Raw genomic sequence first — 26,612 nt, forward strand, 5'->3', positions numbered from 1 at the left:
CAACAGTGTTTAATAAATCCCATTTACATAAAACAAAATACTGTATATATCTTTCTCACTGTAAAACATTTTATACAAAACAAAGACAAAAGGAAGAAAGTTATTACCATCCATAAACCTCCATCCAGAGGCACAGACCTAACATTTGGGCGTATATTGTTTTAGCCTTTTGTCTATACATGTACACAGTCTGGTAAATGATGATACTGAACAGCTTGGTAATCTTTCCTCTCTACATGAGGGTTTTAACTTGAAAAGTTATGCATTTTTATTGTGATTATTTTAATAATGCACAAAGATATTTCCACTTAGAGAGAAAGGTCTGGCTTAGTGGCACTCTTCTCCGTGCTTATACAGCACCTGTTCATATCTGCATTTCAGTATTCGTCTGTTGTATTCTAACTACTGGTTTGTCTATAGTCTCTTTAGCAACCAGTCAGAGATCCTTGAGATCAGGGAGCTTGCTTTATTCACCTTAATACCCCTAATGTTATGGCAAGACATACCACAGGCATCTAGCAAGTGCATACTAAACAAGTGACTTGTAAACAAGGAAGATGAAAAAGTTCAAAGTAAAAAAAAAAGAACAATTTTTTTTTTCAATGTTTTTACTTTGTACCAAAAGGCTTCCTTCAGCCTTTATTTTTATTCCAATGAGAAAGATAATAACTTTTAAAAGACTGGACCAGAAAGACATTTTAAATGTTGCTACTTCAGTTTCACTTGTATTTCCTATTAATGTAATTAATGTTACCATTGCCACTAACCCAAAGAATATTACACACTAAAGCCAGCAGTAAATTCCATAACAAACTCACTGTTGTGCTTGAAGACTCGAATGGTTGCTCCTGAGAGTCTGGCTCCTAGAACCAATGATGCATGGTTCAGTTCATCACTCAGAATCAGGCAACCCTGCAAAACCACAAGCACAGGAAGGTAAGAAGCTGGGGGGAAAGGTTTAGTTAGCCATACTACAAAATGCTAAAATCATTAATAATTATATCTTATTAAGGAAAGCCTGCACAATGGCAAAGTTATCAATTTGCTCTGAAATCTTTTATATTATTATATTAATATTATATATGATATTGATATATTTATTAGTTTATTATATTATAATAAAATATTATATAAATCATTATTACTGTTTACATGCTATAACTTTTTCCATCCTTTTACTTTTAACCTGTGTCTTCAATTTTTTTTTTTTTTTTTTAATTTTGGCCATGCCGTGTAGCTTGCAGGATCTTAGTTTACCCAAATAGGGATTGAACCTGGGCTCACAGCAGTGAAAGCACTGAGTCCTAATCACTGGACCAGGGAATTCCCTGTGTCTTTAAATTTAAAGTAGGTCTCTGGTGGAAGCCTATTTAATTTTATCTAGTCTGACAATCTCTATCTTCTAATTGTAATATATAAACCATTCATATTTAATATGATATCAATATAGTTGTGTTTAAATCTCTTCTCTTGCTTTTTGTTTTCTATTTGTCCCATCTATTCCTTGAGGAACCATATATGTATGTTAACGTAGTCCAAGTACCTCATTTCAAAAAGGAAAATTTGAGGCTCAGAAAGGTTGTGACATGCTCATGGTCACACAGCTAAATCTGACCATATAACCAACCAAAAAAATCTCAGGTCTTCTGCTCATTAATACACTGATTTTTCAATATACCATGCCTAGATATCAATGTTAAAATGAGATGTGTAGGGCCAGCCCTTGAGGGCCCTTTCAAGTTGATAGTGCCAATCTGTTAAAATGTGATTTACAAGGTCTCTTATCTTTTATCTCTTCCACTGTCCCCTCACAAACTCTACCCACAGAAAATAAGATACACACATATATATTACTTTTAACTTATTATTTACCCATATTATTACTTTTAACCTATATTATTACCTATATTATACATATATGTATTATATATATATACACACATAATTGGCCCATATATCTCTGATCAACATGCATTACCATAAGAACAAGTATTAGGGACCTATATATTTTCATATTTTTCTATTACAAAAAAACCACCTGATAAATAATTTCCAAACTAAACATCCTTTCTTCCATAATTTTAGTCTTTTATGAGAATTTAGTTATGAGAATCCCTTTAAAACTGTATGAAACGAAGAAGGCAAGAGTCATCTAATGGAAGGAGAAAAGATCATGGGTTCCAGAGAAAAAGCTTCAACTGATAAAAGTCTCCATGGGATACACTTACACACAAATTATATAAAATTTTATGATAGACATATCTTTGGGTAAACTACGTTTAAAGTTTACAAGAGCTTCTGGCTTGCCTGAATGCCTTACAAAACAAAAGAAGATATATACGAGGGAGTTTTCATAAATGACAGACTAAATCTTACTTTGCTAACAAGAGCAGGAATGTTCATTGAGTTTGTTGCAAATCCCATGCCATATGTCATAGCAGCTTCCACTCCCAAGAAATTTGCCACAAGCTTCTCTAGCTCTTCATGCTTGTCCAGGTTTCCTGTGTGATGAAGTTAATGAAGTCAATACCACCAAACCCCAAATCTAAGAATTACTCATTACTTTATAAAAAGAAATCATAGTCTATGTGTTATAACCTTTTCAGACTAAGGTCTATGAAGGAGTCAGTATTACGAAGAGTAAAGGCTCATAAAGAATACAATAGTTGAATAAAATCAGATGCAGCACCTGTGGTGGCATTTCTATAAAAAGGGTTGCCAACAATTTCTCCCATTCCTGTTCACACATGCTGGTTCCAAGTCTATGCCTTAAGGGGACTGGCAGCATCTGCTTTTATACATTTGAAGTCAGCTGCCATGTAAAATAGTCTAACTAGCCTGTTGTAAAGACAGATCATGTGGACAGGGAGGGGCTCTGGAGGATGAGGGACCATGGAAGGAAGGGGCAGGGCTCACCACTCAGCTGAGGCGCCAGACATGTAAGTGACACTATCTTGGATACTCTATCGTCAGTCATAATGCTCCACCCAACTCCACATGGAGCCGAGATAAAATGTCAAGTCCTTTCCAAATTACAGAATCACAAGCAAATAAGTACATGTTTCTGTTTTAAGCCACTAAGGTTTGGAATGATCTGTTATGTAGCAAAAGCCAAGTTAAAAAACACCTTCCCTCACTTTGTATTATGATTTTACATCAAATGCTCAAATTTTACATCAAGTGCTCAAATCCTTAAGGACCGAACAACACTGATTAACGATAATGGCTGCATGCAGAGAGAAAAGCAGCAGAGAAAGAAGACTGCTGAACTTGGATACTCTGTGTCCTTAAAGCTTAAGCAAGTCATTTATCCTCTCTGGGCCTGTTTCTTATCTGTTAAATACCAATAATAATATTTGCTCTATCTACCCCATGACATTGTTGTAAAGATCAGAAGGGATAAGATGTTCAAGAAATTTATACAATATAAAGCGCCGTAAAGACATAAGGTGGGCTTCCCTGGTGGCGCAGTGGTTAAGAATCTGCCTGCCAATGCAGGGGACACGGGTTCAAGCCCTGGCCCGGGAACATCCCACATGCCACGGAGCAACTAAGCCCGTGCGCCACAACTACTGAGCCTGCGCTCTAGACCCTGTGAGCCACAACTACTGAGCCCATGCGCCAAAACTACTGAAGCCCACGCACCTAGAGCCCGTGCTCCACCACGAGAAGCCACTGTAGTGAGAAGCCCACACACCGCAGCGAAGAGTAGCCCCCGCTCACCACAACTAGAGCAAGCTCGCGCACAGCAACGAAGACCCAATGCAGCCAAAAATAAATAAATAAAAATTAAAAAGTATCCTTTTAAAAAAGATGTAAGGTATGATTACTCTATGTCGTCACTGCACAATGCTCCCTTAACCACATCACTGGGGATAGACCCATGTGAAATAATAATGAATTGTTGTTTTAATCTACTAAGTTTTGGGGTGATTCACAGTAATAAATATCCAGAAAGTTGCCTTATAACTTTTATGGTTATCAGTTCTCTTGAACAAAATGGAAAAATTAGGAGTCCTCCTTTGAACTTAAATAAATCTCTTTGTAGCAATCTGTTCACTTTCACATTTTATAGACTTGTAATAATAATAAAAGAGTTAATGTTTATTGAGGGTTTACCATGTTACAAGCACTTTACATGAATTAGCTTCTTTAATTCTTGAAACACCTCTATAGTGTAGGAATTATTATTAGCCCCAACTTACCAGTATGGAAGCAGATTAATGCTCATATGCCCATGAGCTCAGTACTAGTAAGTAGTACTCTCAATCACTATCATTTGCAAAAGCCAATAAAGTCAACATTTAAGTTATAAATGAAACAAATACTTAATGGAACTTCTCTAGAGATGTTCTGTAAGTGTAACACAATGGAAAAGATAAATATATCTCAAAACACACTGAAAGCATTAAAATCATCCATCACTTCAGAAAAATAAAGCATTCTTTTTACCTGATCTGAACTACATAGGAAAGTATGTATTTGGATGCTCTATACAGTATTCTAGCTCTATCTCAGTATTATTCCCTCCTGAGTAAAAAAGTTAAGAATAAGAACATCAGCTGGCCAAACAGAGCCTACACTTACCAATTTCCTGCCGAGTGCTGCACACTCCAACTCCATATTCCTCTAGGACTTTGGCAGCCGCCTCTTGACATGGTCCAGTATTCCGTGCAAACCCAAGATAGTTGTAGGAACCCATGTTTATAACATCTTTAATTACATTCCCTGTGTACCTGTATTTCAATAGCATAAAAGTTCATGAAACTCAAAAGCAAATCAAATACATGTGATAATAAACTTATTGATAATACAAAAGGAAGCACCATCTATAGGAAGTAGAGAGAATATGGTCTAGATGAAAAGCAACTCAAACTCACTACCAATTAGGAAGACGGAAGTTAAAACAAAATACCAGTTTTTACTTATCAATAGGGATGTTTAAAAACTGACCATATCATGGGAATTCCCTGGCAGTCCAATGGTTAGAACTTGGCGCTTTCACTTCTGTGGCCCTGGTTCAATCCCTGGTCAGGGAACTAAGATCCTGCAAGCCATGAGGCAAAGCCAAAAAACATTTTTTTAAATTTTTTAAAATAAATAAATAAAAATAAAAACTGACTACATCCAGTGTTGGCCAGGACACTCTCATACGCTGTAGATAAGAATATCAGTCAGTACCTTTCTTTGGAGAGCAGTTTGACAGTACTTCTCTATTAAAAGATATACATATCTTTGACTCAGCAATTCCTACACACATATAAAAGGATATACGCTTAAGGATCCTTTAAGAGTCACTACACAATTTGTCTACTGTGTCCCTTTCCCAGGCACACAGACCAGTGACTTTCCACATGGTAGAAGCTCAGTCAGCCTGGGACCCCGAGTGAGGACAACATGGTTCAGAGGCTCCACCGATCTAAGATGGACATGAAGTAGGGACAAGAAATAAACTGCTTCTGTCTCAACACTGAGGTTTTGGGGGTTTTTAACACAGGATGGCGTAGCCCAATCTACTCTACATTATATGTATCTATACTGTAGAACACTAAGCAGCCACTACAAATAGTGAGCCTGCTGTGAACGTACACAGGAAGGATGCTGTTACCGGTATGTTAGCAAGTAAAAAAAGCGAGATGTAAAATAATTTCCATAGTATGATCCTATTTTTGTAAATCAAAAACTACCTGTGTGCAACCCCAGTAGTACAATATACATATATATACACGCCACAGAAAACATATGGAGGAATAATATACAATAAACTGATAACAATGGTCACCTCTGGGAAGTGAGGATTTGTGGCGAAGTGGATTTGCAAAAGGATAGTGGTTAGCTGTCATAGGGGACCTTCAGTTTATTTGTATTACTTGTCTTTTTTTTAAAATAATGACCATACAACCATGTACAATATAAACAAAACAAAATCTTACGAATATAAAAAGTTTTCTAAACAATTCAATCCATTTAAGTAAAAATACTCCTTGAATCATTTGAGAAATCAAAATATCCATAAATAAATTCAGATAACTGATTCTGGTAAATGGCATAAGAGAAAGGATGTTTTTTCTTTGTGTGAGTTTTTTTAATAAGTCAAATTTTTTTTCAACTATAATCCAACACAGTGACAAATGTAGTAGCAAAATGCATTTAAAAAATCTCAGGACTTTCCTGGTGGCACAGTGGTTAAGAATCCACCTGCCAATGCAGGGGACACGGGTTCAAGCCCTGGTCCGGGAAGATTCCACATGACGCGGAGCAACTAAGCCCGTGCACCACAACTACTGAGCCTGCACTCTAGAGCCCGTGAGCCACAACTACTGAGCCCTCACGCCACAACTACTGAAGCCACCTAGAGCCCATGCTCCGCAACAAGAGAAGCCACCACAGTGAGAAGCCTGCGCACCGCAACGAAGAGTAGCCACCGCTCACCGCAACCAGAGAAAGCCCGCGTGCAACAACGAAGACCCAACGCAGCCAAAATTAAATAAATACATAAATTTATTTTTTTTTAAAAAATCTCAGTAACAATGAACAATATGAAAGGAAACTAATCATACTGTATTGTACTCTCAGCTTCCACTCCTATTTTGACGGAATATTCAAATTGCAATACAACATCTTCTGAAGTGAAGAAATTCTTTTTTTGTTGTCAAGAAACAATTTCCCAACTGAGACTCACTTGAACGACCAGTTGTAATCATGAGACTGTCTCTCCATGATGTCCACCCTGGCCCCAGGCACACTGCAGATGGGCCGATTCCAGTTGTCTCTAATCCTCATGTAGAGGTTCCTTGTATAGAAGTTTTCGAAATCCTGATACAATGACACAAAGTCCTGCCAAAAAATGGTGAAAATACTATAAATTAAACTGAGTTCCTTTGAAAAGTTTTACAACTTCCCTTTTCGTAATGCAAAAGCACTTTAGACTAAGACGTCAATTATACAGAATTAATTGATATGGAAAACATTGGAAAGGCATCAATTCCTTACGTTATTTTTAAACAACTCAATCAGGTAAAATTCACTTAGCTTTGACCATTGAGCTATAAGAAATGGTTGCAAGTAACTATCTGACAGCTCGAAAGTAGAGCCAAAGAATTTAACTTAGTAAAGCAGGCCTCATAAAAATAAACCTGGTTTGTACAGTTCTGTCATTAAATGGTTTTCCTTCCTAAAAACCTTAAAAACATGGCTCTTCTGCCCCGCCCCCACCAGTAATATATTAGGGGAAATGCCATAAAAACCCCTATAATTCCAGTTTCAACCAAGAAAAATAATTCCAACATTAAGATTTCATCCTCTGCATATTTTCAAGGATCAAAATGAAACAAATCCGAAGAAAAATTATAAACAAGAAACACTAAAAGGTAGGTTATAGAAAGACAGCTACTTGAGGTTTCTTTCCTTGGATGGGCATTTTTTTAAAAATCTCAAAATGGGACTTCCCTGGTGGCGCAGTGGTTAAGAATCCGCCTGCCAATGCAGGGGACACGGGTTCAATCCCTGGTCCGAGAAGATCCCACATACTGCGGAGCAACTAAGCCCGTGCGCCACAACTACTGAGCCTGCGCTCTAGAGCCCATGAACCACAACTACTGAAGCCCACACACCTAGAGCCCGTGCTCCGCAACAGGAGAAGCCACCACAATGAGAAGCCCGCGCACCGCAAGGAAGAGTAGCCCCCACTTGCCTCAACTAGAAAAAGACCGCACGCAGCAATGAAGACCCGGTGCAGCCAAAAAATAATTAAAAAAAAAAAAATCTCAAAATGAATTTTCATGATCAGGGATTTAAAGCTCACCCTTCCTCCCTGAAAATAAGTTATGCTAAAATTTAAGTCTGCAAAAATTAAGTCACAGTGGAGCTTTAATTAATGCATAATGTTCTGCTCAGAACACAGTGACCAGACCACATGAGGTCTACTTGAAGGTAAAGAGTAAACCAAACAAAAAGAAAACTGTACTACAGCTTTATGATAGCCAGCAAATCACTGAGCTTCTAGCCCTCAGATCTGGCTTGGTGCCAATCTAAATTCATCTTTTAAATAAGCTAGTCAAAAACATTAAAAGTTTAAGCCTTATTCTGTAAAAGATTTTCATTGCTAAAGAAGGCTCTACATAAAAGTTTAAAATTAACCTTCTCTGACATTGGACTCTAGAAGTGCCTACTAAATAAGCCTCACGGTAGATAAAAATCTCCTTAAATAAAGCTAAGCAGAGTCACGAAGAACTCAGGAATTTGTGGTAGCTGATACTATCTCTCCTGCAATTGGTTCTAACATTTACATTTCCTAAAGAGAAAATATCCATAAATAATGTGTCTGTCACAATTGGAAATTTATTACTTAAATACTATGTCCCTTTTGATAGTCTTTTCTTTCAACATACTGGATCAATTAAAACTGGAACAGAGACACCCAAATTCTAATTAAGGACTTTCCTTTAACTATTATTCACCATGCATTTACTTCACAAAGGAAAAAACAAAAAACCAGTCTCCAGTCCTTCTCAATGGGTAAACAGTACTAACTCTTCTTGATCTCATTTCTTTACAACTTCCTAAAACTGCACATCAATGTTAAAGGTATTAACTCAAATACTTGAGAGAAATACTTCATCATGGACAAGTTTTTATTAGCGACAAAATGCAGTATTTTTTGCTTTTAGTATATAAATATCAGAAAAAACTTAGAGTCCGGGCCTATCTACCAGAAGGGTTACTAAACCCCAAAGAGAAAAGGGCTGCAGACCAGAATGAGGTGAGCTTTGGGTAACCTGTGACAGAGCTGTCTGAGGTTCAGAGGGCAGGGATGGGCTCTGATCTGAACAGAGAGACCGCCAAGATCAGGGAGCTCTTCCTCTCCTTACAAGGAGAGAACGACTAAGTCCCTGAGAAGGGAACAGGCTTGCACAGTGAGGAAGTTGTCACAGTGAGGGATGTTTGAGACCCAAAGCAGGTGAGACAGATGGTAGAAGACAGGGACTTGTGGCCCGGCTAGCAGCTTTGACTGCAGTTAGAAGGTTCGGTAGAGATCTGAAGGGATGCTAACCAAACTCGCTGCAGCCTTGCGATGAAGTAAGAAAGGGGATGGAAGGGGACCACGATTTGAGGTTCTAGTTCTAGGCAATAAGAATGTCTGTTTCTAAAAACATACACACTTTACACTTTAAATATTTTAGGACTAGGGGTAAACTAGAGGACTTTTCATTCATTCTTTCAAATCTTTTATTGGACACTCAATATATGTTTGATTCATTGCTAGACTTGGGATACATTAAGGACAGGAGAGTTCTCTCTGCAAACAATGACACCCCACACCCCAGCCTGCTCCACAACCCCCTCCCTCTCTTCTTCCTCCTCAGTTTAGTCACTGTGAAATGACTTTAGTCAGGGCCAACCTAATACTCATTTGTTCAGGCACTGAACCAACATTTACTGAGCAGTACTTTCCAGGCACTTAAGCAAGGCACTGGGGATAAAAATGAGTAAGACACAACCTCTACACACTGAAGGATCTCTTAATGTAGTGGAGAGGCACACTTATATAAAGTTACAACACAATATAACAAGTACTGTAGAGGGAGGCTTGCCCAGAGACAGCCTAACTGGTAGGTGAGTGGCAATGATAGAGTCAAGTTCAAACAGCCTTACGGATACCCTCCTCATGGACACCTCTGAAGATCTTTACAAACCCCATACACCAGCACATATCCATGATAAGCAGAAATAAAACCTAGCTGAGACCACCTTGGACTGTTGGGCTTGAGGTACTCACAAGTTAAGTGACTTCTACTACTGGCCTGAAAGGTAAAATTGAAATTCATGGATTTGTTAATTAGGGATCAGTAAAGACCTTACCCAAGGTAGTCTGGGGTCATCTTAATTACCCAATAAATATCCTTTATTATTTAAGCCTATTTGAGGTTAAGTCTTGTAGAAAACATCCTATATATTGTTTAAAATAAATAGGCACCTATTCTACTGTCTATACAGGCCTTAAGATCACAGGGTAATCTATTAATATATAACCAGTGGGATCTGCAGCACCCCAAAACCCAATACTTTAATATATCTGCAGGAAAGCTATGACTGTTCATACCAAGTGGGATAAAAAAGAGCTGTAAAGAGCAACACATCTGTTCAGGTCAGGTTTTACCACCAAATGTGTTAAAAAAAACTTTTGGTTTTCAGATATTTTAGAGTTTTGATTGTAGATATGGGACTGTGAACCTTCTGGAAAAGTATAGGATGATCCTGACAAGTGAAATTGTGCCCCAAAGAGTTAACAGAAGTTGATAACTAAGAGAAAGTCTTGAACTTGTCTTACAGAACAACAGCTAAAGGAACAGCTTGTTAAAAACCCTTTGCTCGTAAACTGCTTTCATTGATTAAGTTCGCCTTAGTTTTTTTCTTTCTCTCTTTTTGCCTCTTCTATAACTGCAGGCCTTCCCAGCTTTCACACAGCCCCAGTTGTTTTAAAGGAACGTGGAGTCTGCTCCCGCCCAGTGTAAGCTGGCTGGGGGCTGCATGGGACCACTGACCCTAAACCTGGGGCTGCGCAGATGTTCAGTAAATGGCCTTTTAACATCAGAGGGCCAGAAAACTCTACCCTCAGACCAAGCTAAGCGACTCTAGTTTGAATATGAAGAAGCATGTAACCCAAATGTGCCTGTGCAGAACAAGGATTACCTCACCTTTTCTCTGCCTTTAATCACCTTTCTCTATGCCTAAGACCACTCTTGCTTATCCCATAAATACCCCAACCTCCTTGCCTTCAGGGAGGTGGACCTGAGACTTGTTCTTCCATCTCCTCGCTTGGCTGCCTTATGAATAAACTCTTGGCTGTAAACCAACCCGAGTCTCAGTGTTCGGCTTGCGGCATCTTGGGCAAACAGACCTGGTTCAGTAACGCAAGTATTATTCTGGTATTTACATATTTAGGCACCATGTTAACCTCTGCACATAAATGAGTTCTGAAAGCTAATTTCAAAAAAAAATCACAGGGGAAAAAGGTTGGGTGCTACCACTTTCAGAAGTTGACTTTATAAAAATTGGCCATGTTCGTTAAGACAATTCAGGCCAACACAGATGCATGCCCAGATACTTTTATATGATGAGGATAAAGATGATGAATAATCACATCAATAGAAACAGGAGCTCCCAATTACTGAGCACTTATGATATGTGTTGCCAAGGGCTTCACATATTTTTTCTCTTAAGTATCCCTGAACTCTCTTACAGAAGCTATTACTCCCATTTTCAGAAAGGCAAAATGGCTTTCCCACCTAGAGACCTGGCCAGAAGCAGAGCCAGGAACTGATCCAGGTCTTTTAATCCCAGAGTCTATGCTCCTAACCCTAGCCACAATGTCTCCCATTCCGTGCTGCTACTAAGTCAATCTGAAATCACTTTCTGCGGCATTCAAAGCCCGTCAAGACCACTGGACTATTGGCCCTCCCACCCCTTTCCTATGGTCGGCCTACAGCCAGCATGTGTGTATGTGCAAGCACACAAAGAAGCACACATTCACACACACACACATTCACACACACAGTAATAGTGTACAATAAAACTCTTTAAAAAGGTTTATTTTGGATATAGCTTTTCAGTGAGAAATCCCAAGACGAAATAGATGACTGCTCTATACAATGGAATATGATTCAGCAATAAAAAAATGAATTACCAAAATATACCACAACATAGATGAACCTCAAAAACATTCCAAGTGATAGAAGCCAGACACAAAAGATCACACACTGTATGATCCCATTTATATGAAATGCCTAGAGACAGAAAGTAGATTAGTGGTCGCCTAGCATGAGGTGCAGGAGGAAGGGGTGATTGTTAATGGGTATGGGGTTTCTTCTTCAGATAATGAAAACGTTATAAAATTAGCTTATGGTGTTGGCTGTATACTTTCTGTAAATAGTAATAAAAATCATTCAGCTGTACATTTTAAACAGGTGAACTTTATGGTACATAAATTATATCTCAATAAAGCTATTTAAAAAAAAATTAAGTAGGGAATTCCCTGGCAGTCCGGGGGTTAGGACTCTGTGCTTCCACTGCAGGGGGCATGGATTGGACCCCTGGTCGGGGAACTAAGATTCTGCAAGTGGCACAGTGCGGCCCCGAAAAAAGGTGACTGCTTGACTGCTGTCCTGGGCTCCACACTTACCACAAAACTATGGAAAGTAGAGCTCTTTTTAAACCCACAGAACTAAAAAAGACAAACCAATTGATAATCCCCCAGCTTAATATATCAAGCAACTATACTCATTGTTTCCAAAGATACTGCTAAAGTGACAATTATCAGAATATTCTTAGTAAGCTACTTTTTGAAGGAGGTCAAGAATAAATCCTTCCAGGAATTTGAATTAATGTATTTTAATTCTTTTGTATCTTGAAAATTAAAATATATCAAGATATAGACATATAATGTCCCTTCCCAGTATCCTATCCCTCCCATTTCTGAATATATGATCATGAACTGTAGAGGCAAATGTTAAAGTTTAGTAAGTGTGTGGTAACTATCTACCACAATTTACTCCTTAGATTTCTAGGTATTTCCTATCTAGATACTAGAACATTTTTATTAATTCAAGCTTTTACTATACCTATCACATACATGTTTCTGAACTACTAGCCTCACCTCACACAAAAAAGAAACCAGACTGAGAGAAAACATTTTTATCCAAAACACCACCAATAACAGAAGATCAAGCAGTAAAGAATTCCAATAATTTTAGCAATTTATATAAAATAGAACACATTTATGCTAACTCATCTTTATTAGCATGACCATGTGGTTCATTTCTACCCAAAGCAACATATGAAGAACTTGTATAAATAGTTTAAACAGGCTCTCTTTTATAATGGAATGAGGGAGAAAATAAGGATGTGGTTATGAACACTACTCACTCAGAGAAATGAGAAAGTAGCAACATTATATTTGCATTTTATGATCCTAAGCAAGCACTTTCCCTCACCTCTTCCCAGTGTAACACTTAAAAACTGGCCTATCCCTCTCACTACATCTAAACCAGCATCAGAAAACAAACACAATCTGCCATAACGCTAAATGAGCCTTCCCTCCCTTCTCATAGCTGAATTTTTATAAGAAAATGGCAGAATTCTGCTGTTTTAACTGCTAATATTATCTTCTGTGAAAATCCTACTAAAATGAATTCAAATAAACTAGTACAGTCCTCCCCTAAACAAACTCTAGAGGCAAATGTCCCCCTCCATCCTACATATTTCCTCCTATTACTTCTTTCAAGAATTATTTCCTGGGGACTTCCCTGGTGGCACAGTGGTTAAGAATCCACCTGCCAATGCAGGGGACACAGGTTTGAGCCCTAGTCCAGGAAGATCCCACATGGCACGGAGCAACTAAGCCCGTGCACCACAACTACTGAGCCTGTGCTCTAGAACCCAAGAGCCACAACTACTGAGCCCGTGTGTCACGACTACTGAAGCCCGTAAACCTGGAGCCCGTGCTCCACAACAAGAGAAACCACTGCAATGAGAAGCCCATGTACCACAACAAAGAGTAGCTCCCACTCGCCGCAACTAGAGAAAGCTCGCACGCAGCAACAAAGACCCAACACAGCCAAAAATTAAAATTAATTAATTTTTTAAAAAAAGAATTATTTCCTGATTAACTCTATGCTACTCAGTTTACTTTTTTGTTCTACATCTGCATACAATTCAAGTACTATTTACCTGCATAGTGCTTTGCAAAGGCCCATAATTTTGAAGTGTTTATGTTCCCTCAACAAAATTAGAAACTACTTAAGAAAATCCACGTGTTCCAATTCTTTTTTTTTTTTTAATTTACTTTATTTAAGTAATTTATTTTTGGCTGTGTTGGGTCTTCGTTACTGCATGCTGTCTTTTCTCTAGTAGCGGCGAGCGGGGCTACTCTTCGTTGCAGAGCATGGGCTCTAGGCGCATGGGCTTCAGTAGTTGTGGCACATAGGCTCAGTAGTTGTGGCCCGAGGGCTCTAGAGCGCAGGCTCAGTAGTTGTGGCGCACGGGCTTAGTTGCTCCACAGCATGTGGGATCTTCCTGGACCAGGGATCAAACCCGTGTTCCCTGCATTGGCAGGAGGATTCTTCTTCTTTTTTTTTTTCTTTAAAATAGATCTTTATTGGAGTATAATTGTTTCACAATACTGTGCTAGCCTCTGTTGCACAACAAAGCGAATCAGTCACGTGCATACACATGTCCCCACATCCCCTGCCTCCTGAGCCTCCCTCCCACCTTCCCTATCCCACCCCTCTAGGTCATCTCAAAGCACCGTGCTGATCTCCTTGTGCTTTGTTGCTGCTTCCCACCAGCCAACTATTTTACATTCGGTAGTGTATATATGTGGATGCTACTCTCACTTTGCCCCAGCTTCGTCCTCCCACCCCATGTCCTCAAGTCCATTTTCTATGTCTACATCTTTATTCCTGCCCTGCAACTAGGTTCATCAGTACATTTTTTAAATATATATTCCATATGTATGTGTTAGCATACGGTATTTGTTTTTCTCTTTCTGACTTACTTCACTCTGTATGACAGACTCTTGGTCTATCCACTTCACTACAAATAACTCAATGTCGTTTCTTTTTATGGCTGAGTAATATTCCATTGTATATATATGCCACATCTTCTTTACCCATTCATGTGGCGGGCAGATTCTTAACCACTGTGCCACCAGGGAAGACCCCTCCAATTCTTTTACACAAAGTTAAGTACACACAGGCAGCCCCAATACTTAAACAGTCAATTTACCCTCTAGAGACATGAAAAAGTTCCAAAGATAATGTCCTCATTCACAAAATAATTCAGATGCATCCCCATCGGTTCACTCATTCGTTCATCACACTTTGAGACAGCACCAGCTGTGCAAACTCTCCAGTCACTCCCCTGCTCAAAAATGCCCATGACTCCTCATTGTCTACCAAACATTCAAAACACAATTTCTCATACATTCACTTTCCAGGTTCTCCCAAACATTCCTCATGCCTTTGCGTACACTTCTATCCCCTCAGCAGGAACGCTGTCTACACCACAGTCAGCACTCCCCCCCACCCCCATCTGTACATGTCAATTATTAGGTCTCTATAGTGTTTAGACACTATGAGAGGTCCCTGTATATAAAGACTTTCTAGTTTGAATATATGAATAAAACTTTAGCCCCCATCAGTCACAGCCACCATCACCTCAGTCTAGCAGGAAGATGTTGGTTTGTACACAAATCATTGTAATACTGTACAACACAGTAAGTACATAGTAAGCTAGTAACCTATAGCAAGTAGGCCATACCTAAGGGGTGTAAAAAAATCAACATATTGTGGACGCACCCTACCAGGAAATCTGTTTGGGATGTACAGGGGTAGAAAAAAGTGAATCAAAGAAATTTAATTTTTTTTCAATGATGAAAATTAGTTTCGCCTACTGGACCAAGTTCTGAATGCAGGGCTTTGCTTGTTTTAGCAAAAAAATATCTTTTTTTTTTAATATATACACAGCAGGTTCTTATTAGTTATCCAAAACATACCTTCTTAATGAAATGAACTTGTAGGCATTTCAGGGCAATGAGAAAGAGGGCCAACTTGTGGTACCAGGGCTGCGAAGGGTGCAGAATGGATGAGATGAGAGAAGAACGCCTGGATCCTCAGTTCTCCCAGCTTCAGGATCCTCAATCCCTATGCTGATTGTTTTTGGCTTCCTAGTAGATGATGAGGTCCTTTCCTTTCCCATGTTTCTTGGTGCTTTCTCCCCCTTCCCATGTCTCCATCATCCATTCCCAGTGTTTACTGGCTCCCCTCTCAGTGTTGATCTTAATGCCACCACATCTGCCTCTCTCCTCTAATGTCCCATGAAAGTGAGACGTATGATAGACAAAAAATTTCTAACTTCTGAATCCCTTCTCTAATCTAGTGCATTCCCTGGGCTAGAGGACAACCCTCTCTATACTTCACATGCCAAGAACAAACAAGTTTGTTTTTCATAAAATCAGGCATTTTTCACTCTAATTTAATTTATTTTTTTAATGAAAAAAAAACTTTATTATGGGATAAAGAAAATCTTTTATCATTTTAAATAATAAAATTTAAAGCATTAAAAAAAATGCCCATAAAGAAATATTTTGGTTTGGGAAAGAACATAGTGTTCCTTAGTCCAGGACAAATTAGGTTGTTTTATTTTCTTTAATCTTATTGGAGTACAGTTGACTTACAACTATTTTTTTTAAAGAGTAGATAATACATGTATACTGTACAAAACTCTAGAGGCATAAAGGAGTATGCAGAGAAAAGTGAAGTGAGGTGAATGCCGTCCTCCTCCCCAGAGACAATCAGTATCATCTGTTTACCATTACTAAAACAAGATAGTTTTCCACAGAAACAGAGTAGCTCAGCCAAATTCTGCTTCAGGGCTTGTTTTTTTGTGGAGAAGAGGCGATCTATGAACCAGACATGTATGTGTAATGTGCCTATGTGAAAACACAACATGAGTTCTGAAGAACACAATCTTTCCAGAAGACTGTAGACACAACTTGGGATACACAGTATGGTATTGTGAACAGAAAGGACATGGCTTCTGGCTCTTCACAGAACTGTGTCCACATACCAGCTCTGACATTAGGCATCTTGGGAAATGTTACTTAATCTGTGAACTTTAGCTTTCTTGTCCATAAAATAAGAATAGATTTTTGTGATGATTAAATTAAAACATGTTAAATGCTTTGGTTTCTCCATGGCTTTACCCTTGTTTTTAGCTTCCCTTGTGGAATGTTTTCATTTAACTGCATCTAGAATATTTTTTATTTTAATGTATACCCAAATATCTAAAGAAAAAAATGAGTGAAAACCACAAGATAAGAGGCTTCCATTTACAGAATCAAAGACTAACAATTACCTTTTGTTCTTCTCTTTCTGTTGCATGGTGACACTTTTCAATTCTCCAATGCCTTAAGAAATCTCGAAGATATCCAAAGAGAGTGAGGACACCATACCCCACATAAGTAAGCACAGCAACCAGCATTGGCGTCTCTTCAAAACCTTCATTAAACGGTCTTTTATATAGTCCTCCATTTTGTGTAACATGATGTATCTAAAAGGGAGGTTAAAAATGTTTCTTTCAGTCATGGTAACAAAAAGAGTGCTACTTAAAATCTGAGTCCTTACAGATTTGCATACCTTCAGAATTCTCTAAGTAATTGTCAACCCCCCCCACCACCACTACCAAACATCTGCTAAGTTCTAAGCGGGGCCTAATTTTTTTCTGTGGAAATAAGCTTTAAGTTATACATACTTCAGATGAACAGCAAAGAAAAGCAAGGGGAGAAGGACTGTGTAAGAACAACACTTAACACTGATTTCTATCACTTGATTTTATGCAAGAGATCCTAGAATGCTATGCTTAGAGAATGCATAATTTTCTTTGCCCTAATAAAGAAAAAGCCTATCCTGAAAATAGTATATTAGCTTACAAATAATCGAAAGTAAATTCAGGTTTAGAATAAAATAAAATATTTGTAAATGTTTTACTGCTAAATATTCTTAAAGCCACCGAGCCACAGCATTTCAAATAATTATTAGCACTGGGCATCTATGGAAACACATAGTTTATACCAGCTTTGTTGTCAGTGGTAACACAAATAAATTATTCACAAAAATAAAACGCTTACATTAAGTGATCCAGCACTGTATAACGCAGGAAGAAAGTGAAATCCAACACAAGGGGAAAAACTGTTAGAGTGATCACTAACAGTCCTGAAATCATTCTGTCCTCCTTCATCTTGACCAAGTGACCTTTTCCAAACATAAGATTATCCCTACTTTCCTCTTTAGGGATATCCAAATTTTAACATACAAACACCAAGGTACTGTACTTTGATCTCATAGCTGAAAGCTATTTACTCTTTGGTCAATTTTAATGGAAATGTTGTTTTACAGAAAAATTCCACTAAAGTAGTTTCTGCATCAACTTTAATCTTAACTCTGAAACAACACATTGCTTTGAGGATGGTCAGTCACAATTTACCAGGAACATATTTTCTACTGAGCACTGTACTAGAGTTAAGAAGAATTCGAAAGGAATAAAAGATTCTTTCTTGGCCTCTCAGGCAACCTGATCGAAGAGCTAAATATTAGTTTGGGAAAGCTACTAGAATGCTACAAGTTAGGACAGTTTGGAAACAAATTACTGTATTTGACAAAGGAAAGACACTTGGATAGGCATGATACATGAAATCTGTTGGTAATGATTCAATTTGATGGCCTAAAGAACCTCTGAAAACTATTCATAAAACTGACTTAGGTCTTCATCAATCTCTTCCCCAGTGGTGGAATTCTGTGCTAACATTTACTGCTTAAACTTTCATGCAGGAGCAAAGTTGTAATGTGTTTAGAACAGAATAGCTAAAAATGAACCAATATCTGAATATAGAAAATTGTTTAAAAATTAGTAATAACATGTAAGCAAGCAATTAACCTGGAAAAAACAAAATCAAGAGCACTTAAAACACAAGAAAAATAACATTCTGATTATCTTGTTTTTTAATAAATTTATTTATTTTATTTATTTATTTTGGGCTGCACTGGGTCTTCCCTGCGGTGTGCGGCCTTCTCATTGCGGTGGCTTCTCTTGTTGCCGAGCGCGGGCTCTAAGTATGCGGGCTTCAGTAGCTGTGGCATGTGGGCTCAGTAGTTGTGGCTCACGGGCTCTAGGGTGCAGGCTCAGTAGTTGTGCCACATGGGCTTAGCTGTTCTGTGGCATGTGGGATTTTCCCGGACCAGGGCTTGAACCCATGTCCCCTGCACTGGCAGGCGGATTCTTAACCACTGCGCCTCCAGGGAAGCCCCTGATTATCTTTTTAAAAAACTATATCTAAAAATACTTTGCCATAAGAACACACCAGTACCCAACTCACTGTAACTCTGAAATTGTTTACACTATTTTCTCTCAACTGAACATACTAGTAAAAAGTAAGGCAATTTTCAGAGCTCCTAAGTCTCTAACAAATGTGTGGCAGATTTATATGCCAGGAATGCTGTGGGCGGATCTCTTTAAAAAGAGATCCACCTTTATTTCAGACACACCCAAACCAGCAAGACCAAGTATATTTATACAGTTGGTTGGACTGACTAGGAAGGAGAAAGTTAAATCATTAGTTTGCTTTTAAATATTGTGTGATTCTATCATAGCCTCACTTAATAAAATTAAATGCATTTTAAGGAACTGAGATTCAACTATGAAGTAACTTTTACAATGTGGCCTCAAAGCACAGTTCACTATGATCATTCACAGAGTCAGAATGGACAGACCAACTGACATGCAAACTTCTGACAGGTGAAAAAGTCTTAGAGAAAACAAAATTACTTGATCTTCAAATGCAGATGCTAAATGCTATCTCTGACATGATTCAAATAAAAATAATGGTATTACCATCTTATACGTGTATAATATTCTATAAGGGAAAGCACCAGGCTTATTTTGTTCACTGCACAACTAGCACTCAGGATAGTATTTATTAAGTGCTAACAAATAATAAGTACTCAATAATGTTTCCTTTTGGGAACTCCCTGGCAGTCCAGTGGTTAGACTCCGAGCTTTCACTGCCAAGGGCATGGGTTTGATCCCTGGTTGGGGAACTAAGATCCTGCAAGCTGCGTGGACTGGCCAAAAAAAAAAGGAAAAATAATAACGTTTCCTTTTATTACTATTAGTATTACAGAAAGTGGCACCTTATAGGAGCTCAACAAGTATTTGTAAATGAAAATACACATTATGCTCTTTGCTCTGTCACAGAAGGGGTTAACTTATGATGATTATACAATTAATATTAGAACATTTCTAGAACCCATATCTGATACCTTCTAGTCTCAACTGGACTGGAGATCAAGTTCACTCTAAACAAACACAGGCTACAAACCCTTACAGAATATTTCATATTCTGGATTCACCATGCAAGAGGGCTCTTAAGAGGCCTTTCAGTCACTCTAACTTGAGAATTACACTGTCGACAAGGCAATCAAGAAAAATATTAGCATATCACTCCCTCCAGGTCAAAAAATTTCACATTAAGCAGACACGAGTGTGACACTCTGTATTATTATTCAAGAGAAGTTTAAGAACACCAATGAATACCAAGACACATTTGCCTGAACAGTAATATTTTTTCTAGAAAATGAAGAAGGAAAAAAAAAAGGCAAAGGAAGAAATTTTTTTAAAGTCGACTAAGTACACACCATAAAACATGACTTTTAGGAGGGCCATGGGCAGAATGTTAGAGGCTGAGTGTTTGTGTCTCTAACCCCATTCATATGTTAAAGCCCTAAACCCCCAGTGTGAAGGTATTTGAAGGTTGGGCCTTTGGGAGATAATTACGTTTAGGTGATGAGGGTGGGACCCTCTCGATGTGATTAGTGCTCTAATAAGAAGAGAAGACAGAGATCTCCACTGAGGAAAGGCCATGTGAGCATACTATGAGAAAGTGGCTGTCTACAAGCCAGGAAGAGGGTTCTCGCAAAGAACTGAACCTGCCAGCACCTCTGATCTTGGACTTACCAGCCTCCAGAATCGTGAGAAATAAATATCTGTTGTTTAAGCCACCCCATCTATGGTATTTTGTTATAGCAGCCTGAACTAAGACAGAGGTAAAGAGACATAATGCACATATCCTACCCTCAATTGGTTCAGGAAAAAATAAGTGTGAGTGTGTGTGTGTGTGTGTGTGTGTGTGTGTGTGTGTGTAGAGAGAGACAGAATGATGGAGAATTTCTTCATGAACCATTTGTGAGTCAGTTGCAGTTATACGGTACCTTTATCTTTTAATACTTCAGTGCATATTTCTAAAAACAAAGATATTCTTTTACATAACTACAGAACAATTATCAAAATCAGGAAATTGCTAGAATACTAATACGTACTTTATTTAGATTCCGCTAATCGTCCTAAGAGTGTCCTTTGCAGCAAAAGAAAGTCCTGGAAAATGTATTGTATTCTCTCTTTAGTTTCAGAAAAGAAAAAAAAAAGGGGGTTTTCATTACTCTGTAAAATGACTTAGAAGGAATAATCCTGAGCAGAGGTTTCGAGAATCCCATGAAAGGACACAAAGTAACTATGCAATTTTGGGGAAGTAATTATTGGAAAACAGAAGCTTACATTCCTGACATAGATACAAAATCACATAAGCATGATTTTTTAAAGCAAATAAACACATTCCCGCTTAATGTGACAGCAGGATGACAGAACCTGCCTATCACAACAGAACCTGCCCAACTGGTAGACAGCTTGGGACATTATTTTAAAAATTAATGTCCAATATGAACCACCCATTATGCATCAGCAATCAAAGGACTGTTATGTCTTTTCCTTTAAATGAACCCTATTCATTTCCAGTGATACGCTGTGTTGTTCCTTAAAATAAGTTCTGCTGAAATGGTTCTTTATTGGAATTTTACTGAAAATATACTAGCCTCTCACTACTGCCTACCACTCATACTAGAGAAAATAGTTTGGAGCTTCATGCCCATCACACAAGCTGTGCCACACTCTGAACATATATTTCCAGAAGTGTCTTCATTTTCTTGGCAGGCAAATTTTGAAAAGTAGGGAGTCCACATTTTATCTTGCAATCAGGATAAGTTCCCGAATTTCTGTTGGTAAGTAACTCATATGGAATGGACTAAGGAGTGCTTCCAAAGCCAGCTGTGAAACAAACCTATATTTTGACATTACCATATTCCTACTGAAAACTCAAAAATGCAGACCTCCAAGTATATATGCATTGCAGGATTTCAGTCAGTGTCATCCTGTGCACTCTGGGCAGTGATGTTCTGCACAGGAGTTATTATTTTCACTTGCCACTCACAGCTCTGTAGCACTTCCCTATCTCTAGATAAGCATCAAGGTATGACAGACGGATGTAATAGGAGATTKGCGTACCAGTGCAGTTCTGCCACAAATTCCAYGTCTTTTTCTGAGCTMTRTTCCACYTCTAACATGTTCTAGGCCTGTAACACCGTGCCCTCCWCTYTGGCTTTGTAGTTGACATGAACTGGAAAGGCAACCCAGTTTGCATCAGTCTCCCTTCTCTGGGAATACTCCCTTATACCAGGGGTGGGTCCCTGGTGGTCACATCTGTGCAATATGACCGATTTCCTGGGTCATAACTGACTGGCACAGCAGTAGGCACCTATGCCAAAATGAACCCAACAACCCTCTCTTGTGGGGATTTAAAATTTCAGTGGGGAAGGAGTCTGAAGGACACTGGACTGCCAACGTCCTGGAGAAAAGGTCCATAAACTCCTGTTGCCAAGGTGTCAAGCGCTGTGTTATTTCCTGCCATTTTACCTTTTCTGAGTTGTTCATCAATTCCTCCCTACTTTTTCCTTTTCTTTTGTTGTATACCTATCATCCTTGCAACAAATCACCTTTTTGTTTAGCTAGAGTCAGTTGCTATCAACTGAAAGAAATTTAACAGATACAGACTCTATGTTAAAATTCTTAGAACTTCTTTTCTGCACTTACTGAACAGGTTTTTATATGTTGGCATAGCCTGCAAACTTTTACGTCTTTAGCAAATTTTAAAAAATGGCTCCCCACTTTGTCAATTTTGTGCATTTGGAATATTGTTGACTGTCTTATCTAGGATAAGGGATACCTGGTTCAAAATCCTAAGTACTTACTTCCCTATATTAAGGGACATCAGATTCTAATTGCCCGCTATAACTAACCTCTTCCCAGGTTCTCAATAATACCCATGAAGATAGAGCCAAAAGAGAAAAAAAGTCAGAACTAGTATTTTTTTTTAAAAAGGGCAATATAATGCCTCAAATCAAAATTCAGACAGTATCTGTCTGCTAAGCTCATCTAACTACAGAGAATATGCTCATAACCGTTAAACAAGACTAACTTTTCACAGTAGAAAAATCACAAACTAAAGGGCAAGTAATAGACTATTTAATATAAGATTTTTTTTTTTTTTTTGCGGTACGCGGGCCTCTCACTGTTGTGGCCTCTCCCATTGCGGAACACAGGCTCCGGACACACAGGCTCAGCGGCCATGGCTCATGGGCCCAGCCGCTCCGCAGCATGTGGGATCTTCCCGGACCAGGGCACGAACCCGTGTCCCCTGCATCGGCAGGCGGACTGTCAACCACTGCGCCACCAGGGAAGCCTTAATACAAGATTTTAAGGGAACTGGAAGTGGAGCCTGGGAGCCTTGACATTAGGAATGAAGTCGAACCTGGATCTGGAGCCGGGTGGAACCAAGTCAGTCAGCCCCACCTGTGCTGCCATTTGGGGAGCCTCAGCCTGTCCACCCAGGGTGTCATCAATCTGGCTGTGGTGGGCAACCAGGACCCACAGCCCCACCCCCTGTGGAGCCTCCAGTGGCCCAGTGCCAGGCTATGGGCAAACCCCTCCCCCAGGTGTTTCAAGAGTCCCACCTTCTCCAGGGGCACCTCCAGCCTCAACAACACAGGGCCCTTGTGGCCAGACAGCATATGGCCAGTTTGGCCAAGGAGAGGTACAGAATGGGCCAAGCTCCACTGTTCAGATGCAGAGGCTCCCTAGGTCTCAGCCATTTGGATTAGTCCCACTGGCTCCCGTGGTCCGCCAGCCAGCTGTGCTTCAGCCCTATGGCCCTCCCCTGACAAGTACAAAGGTGACTGCTCAGCTGGCCAGAATGCAGATCAGTGGTGCTGTGGCCCCAGCGCCTCCCGCTCTGGGTCTAGCCTATGGTCCGCCAACACCACTCGCCTCAACCTCAGGAAGTTTCCCTAACACCGGTCTGCATGGCTCCTACCCTCAGGGCCAGGCTCCTCCCCTTAGCCAGGCCCAGGGTCATCCTGGGGCCCAGCCTTCCCAGCAATCTGTCCCACCACAGGCCTCCAGCTTCATACCCCAGCTTCAGGGGGTCCTTGAATGCCTTTGATGACTGGTCCACTCCTGCCTGCACAGAGTTTTGGGGGGCCCCCAGGGAGCGAGCCCAACCATGTGTCCTCACCTCCTCAAGCTCTGCCCTCTGGCACCCAAATGACTGGGCTCCCAGGACCACCACCACCTATGCACTCCTCCCAGCAGCCAGGCTACCAGTTGCAACAAAATGGTTCCTTTGGACCAGCCCAGGGCCCTCAGCCCAATTATGGAAGTCCCTACCCAGGAGCAGACACTTTGGGCAGCCAGCCAGGAACACCTCAACTATTGCCTCCTAAGCGCCTGTACCCTGATGCCATCCCGAGCCCTATTCAGGTTGCTGAGGATGACAGGAACCACCAGGGTTCAGAGCCAATGGTTGCTGGTGTATGGGGCCAGGTGCCACCCTTAGTCAACACCAACTTCCTGGTGAGAGACCAAGGAAATGCAAGCCCCCGATATATCCGATGCACATCCTATAATATCCCTTGCACATCTGAAGTGTCTAGCAGGCTCAGGAGCCCCTGGCAGCTGTCATCAAGTTGCTGGCAAGCCTGCCCCAAGAGGAGGCTTCACCATATATTGCTGACCACAGGGAACCTGGTCCTTCGTGCTGCAATCGCTGCAAAGCATACATGTGCCCCTTCATGCAGTTCATTGAGGGAGGGAGGCGTTTCCAGTGCTGCTTTTGCAGCTGTATCAACGATGTTCCCCCCCAGTATTTTCAACATCCGGATCGTACTGGCAAATGTGTGGATGCTTATGACCGTCCTGAGCTATCCCTGGGCTCTTATGAATTCTTGGCCACTGTAGATTGCTGCAAGAACAGTAAGTTCCCCAGCCCTCCTGCCTTATCTTCATGACTGATGTCTCCTACAATGGCATCAGGAGTGGTCTTGTTAGGCTCCTCTGTGAGGAGCTCAAGTCACTGTTAGACTTTCTGCCTAGGGAGGGCAGAGCAGAAAAGTCAGCAATTCACGTTGGCTTTGTCACCTATAGTAAGGTGCTCTGCTTCTACAATGTGAAGAGCTCATTGGCCCAGCCACAGATGATGGTTGTATCTGATGTGGGTGACATGTTTGTGCCACTGCTGGATGGCTTCCTGGTCAACGTCAATGAGTCTCGGGCAGTCATCACCGGCTTATTGGATCAGATTCCAGAAACATTTGCAGACACAAGGGAGACGGAGACAGTATTTGCTCCTGTTATCCAGGCTGGCGTGGAGGCTCTGAAGGCTGCTGAGTGTGCAGGGAAGCTATTTCTGTTCCACACCTCCCTGCCCATCGCAGAGGTCCCAGGGAAACTGAAGAACAGAGACGACAGGAAGTTGATCAACACAGACAAGGAGGAGACTCTGTTACAGCCTCAGACAGGTGCCTGTCAGACACTGGCCAAAGAGTGTGTGGCCCAAAGCTGCTGTGTAGACCTCTTCCTCTTCCCCAGCCAGTATGTGGAAGTGGCCATGCTCTCTGTCATACCCCAGCTAAGTGGTGGCTCTGTCCATAAATATGCTTGCTTTCAGGTGGAGAATGACCAGGAATAGTTCCTTAGTGACCTGGTCAGAATGTACAGAAGGTCACTGGCTTTGATGCTGTAAAGAGGGTCCCGACAAGCACTGGTATCCGTGCTGTAGATTTCTTTGGGGCTTTCTACATGAGCAACACAAAAGATGTGGAGCTGGCTGGGCTGGATGGGGACGAGACGGTGACTGTGGAGTTCAAGCACGACAACCGGCTCAATGAAGAGAGTGGAGCCCTCCTGCAGTGTGCCCTGCTCTACACCAGCTGCGCAGGGCAGTGATGGCTCCGCATCCACAACCTGGCCCTCAACTGCTGCATCCAGCTGGCTGATCTGTACTGAAACTGTGAGACTGACGTGCTCATCAACTACATGGCCAAGTCTGCATACCGGGGCCTCCTGAACAGCCCTGTGAAAATTATTTGTGACGCTCTCATCACTCAGTGTGTCCAGATCTTGGCCTGTTACAGAAAGAACTGTGCCAGCCCCTGCTCTGTGGGATAGTTGATCCTTCTTGAGTACATGAAGCTACTCCCAGTTTACCTGAACTCTTTGTTGAAGAGTGACGTCCTGCAGCCTGGAGCTGAAGTCACTACTGATGACCGTGCCTGTGTCCGACAGCTAGTTACCTCCACGGACATGGCTGAGACCAACGTCTTCTTCTATCCTCAGCTCCTACCATTAACCAAGTCTCCCCATCGAGAATACCACTGAACCACAGGCAGTTCGAGCATCTGAAGAGCATCTAAACAACGGGGATATATATTGGGTTGGCCAAAAAGTTCGTTCGTTTTTCATAACATCTTATGGAAAAACTTGAACAAACTTTCTGGCCAACCCAATATTTGCTGGAGAATAGGCTCAACCTCTTCCTCTGCGTGGAACAAGTGTCCAGCAGGGTGTTGTCCAGAGGCTCTTCGGCGTCTCCTCCTTCAGTCAGATCACCAGTGGCTGGAGCGTTCTGCCAGTTCTGGATAATCTGCTGTCCAAGGTGCAAGGCCTCATTGATAGTTTGAGGGCACAGAGATGACGGTACCTGAAGCTTATCATGGTGAAATAAGAGGACAAGCTGGAGATGCTGTTCAAACACTTCCCAGTAGAAGACAAGAGCCTGAGCGGGGGAGGATCCGACGTGGACCCTGTCTGTCATATGCACACAAACACTTCCCAGT

The 26,612-nt window shown here is 40.6% G+C and overlaps 1 protein-coding gene and 1 pseudogene across 4 annotated transcripts in view; one reads left to right on the forward strand and one right to left on the reverse strand.

Moving 5' to 3' along the window:
• The window catches only part of SPTLC2 (serine palmitoyltransferase long chain base subunit 2), a 111,556-nt gene that overhangs the window by 67,746 nt on the left and 17,198 nt on the right, over positions 1 to 26,612 (reverse strand). For 3 of the 4 annotated variants that reach the window (XM_027120172.1, XM_027120175.1, XM_027120174.1), the window contains exons 2-6: positions 16,915 to 17,109; positions 6,683 to 6,837; positions 4,588 to 4,736; positions 2,377 to 2,501; positions 819 to 912 (exon numbers count right to left, since the gene is read on the reverse strand). In XM_027120172.1, the coding sequence (XP_026975973.1) occupies positions 819 to 912; positions 2,377 to 2,501; positions 4,588 to 4,736; positions 6,683 to 6,837; positions 16,915 to 17,109 (718 nt within the window). Of the gene's footprint in view, positions 1 to 818; positions 913 to 2,376; positions 2,502 to 4,587; positions 4,737 to 6,682; positions 6,838 to 16,914; positions 17,110 to 20,930; positions 20,951 to 26,612 lie in introns of those variants that run through there. The other variant, XM_027120173.1, reaches the window with a different exon arrangement.
• Positions 23,253 to 26,612, forward strand: part of LOC113627521 (protein transport protein Sec24C-like) — a 4,611-nt pseudogene continuing 1,251 nt past the window's right edge.

This window comes from Aethalodelphis obliquidens, unplaced genomic scaffold, assembly GCF_003676395.1.
Source record: "Aethalodelphis obliquidens isolate GAN/ISIS:26980383/991018 unplaced genomic scaffold, ASM367639v1 scaffold21, whole genome shotgun sequence".
NCBI lineage: Eukaryota > Metazoa > Chordata > Mammalia > Artiodactyla > Delphinidae > Aethalodelphis > Aethalodelphis obliquidens.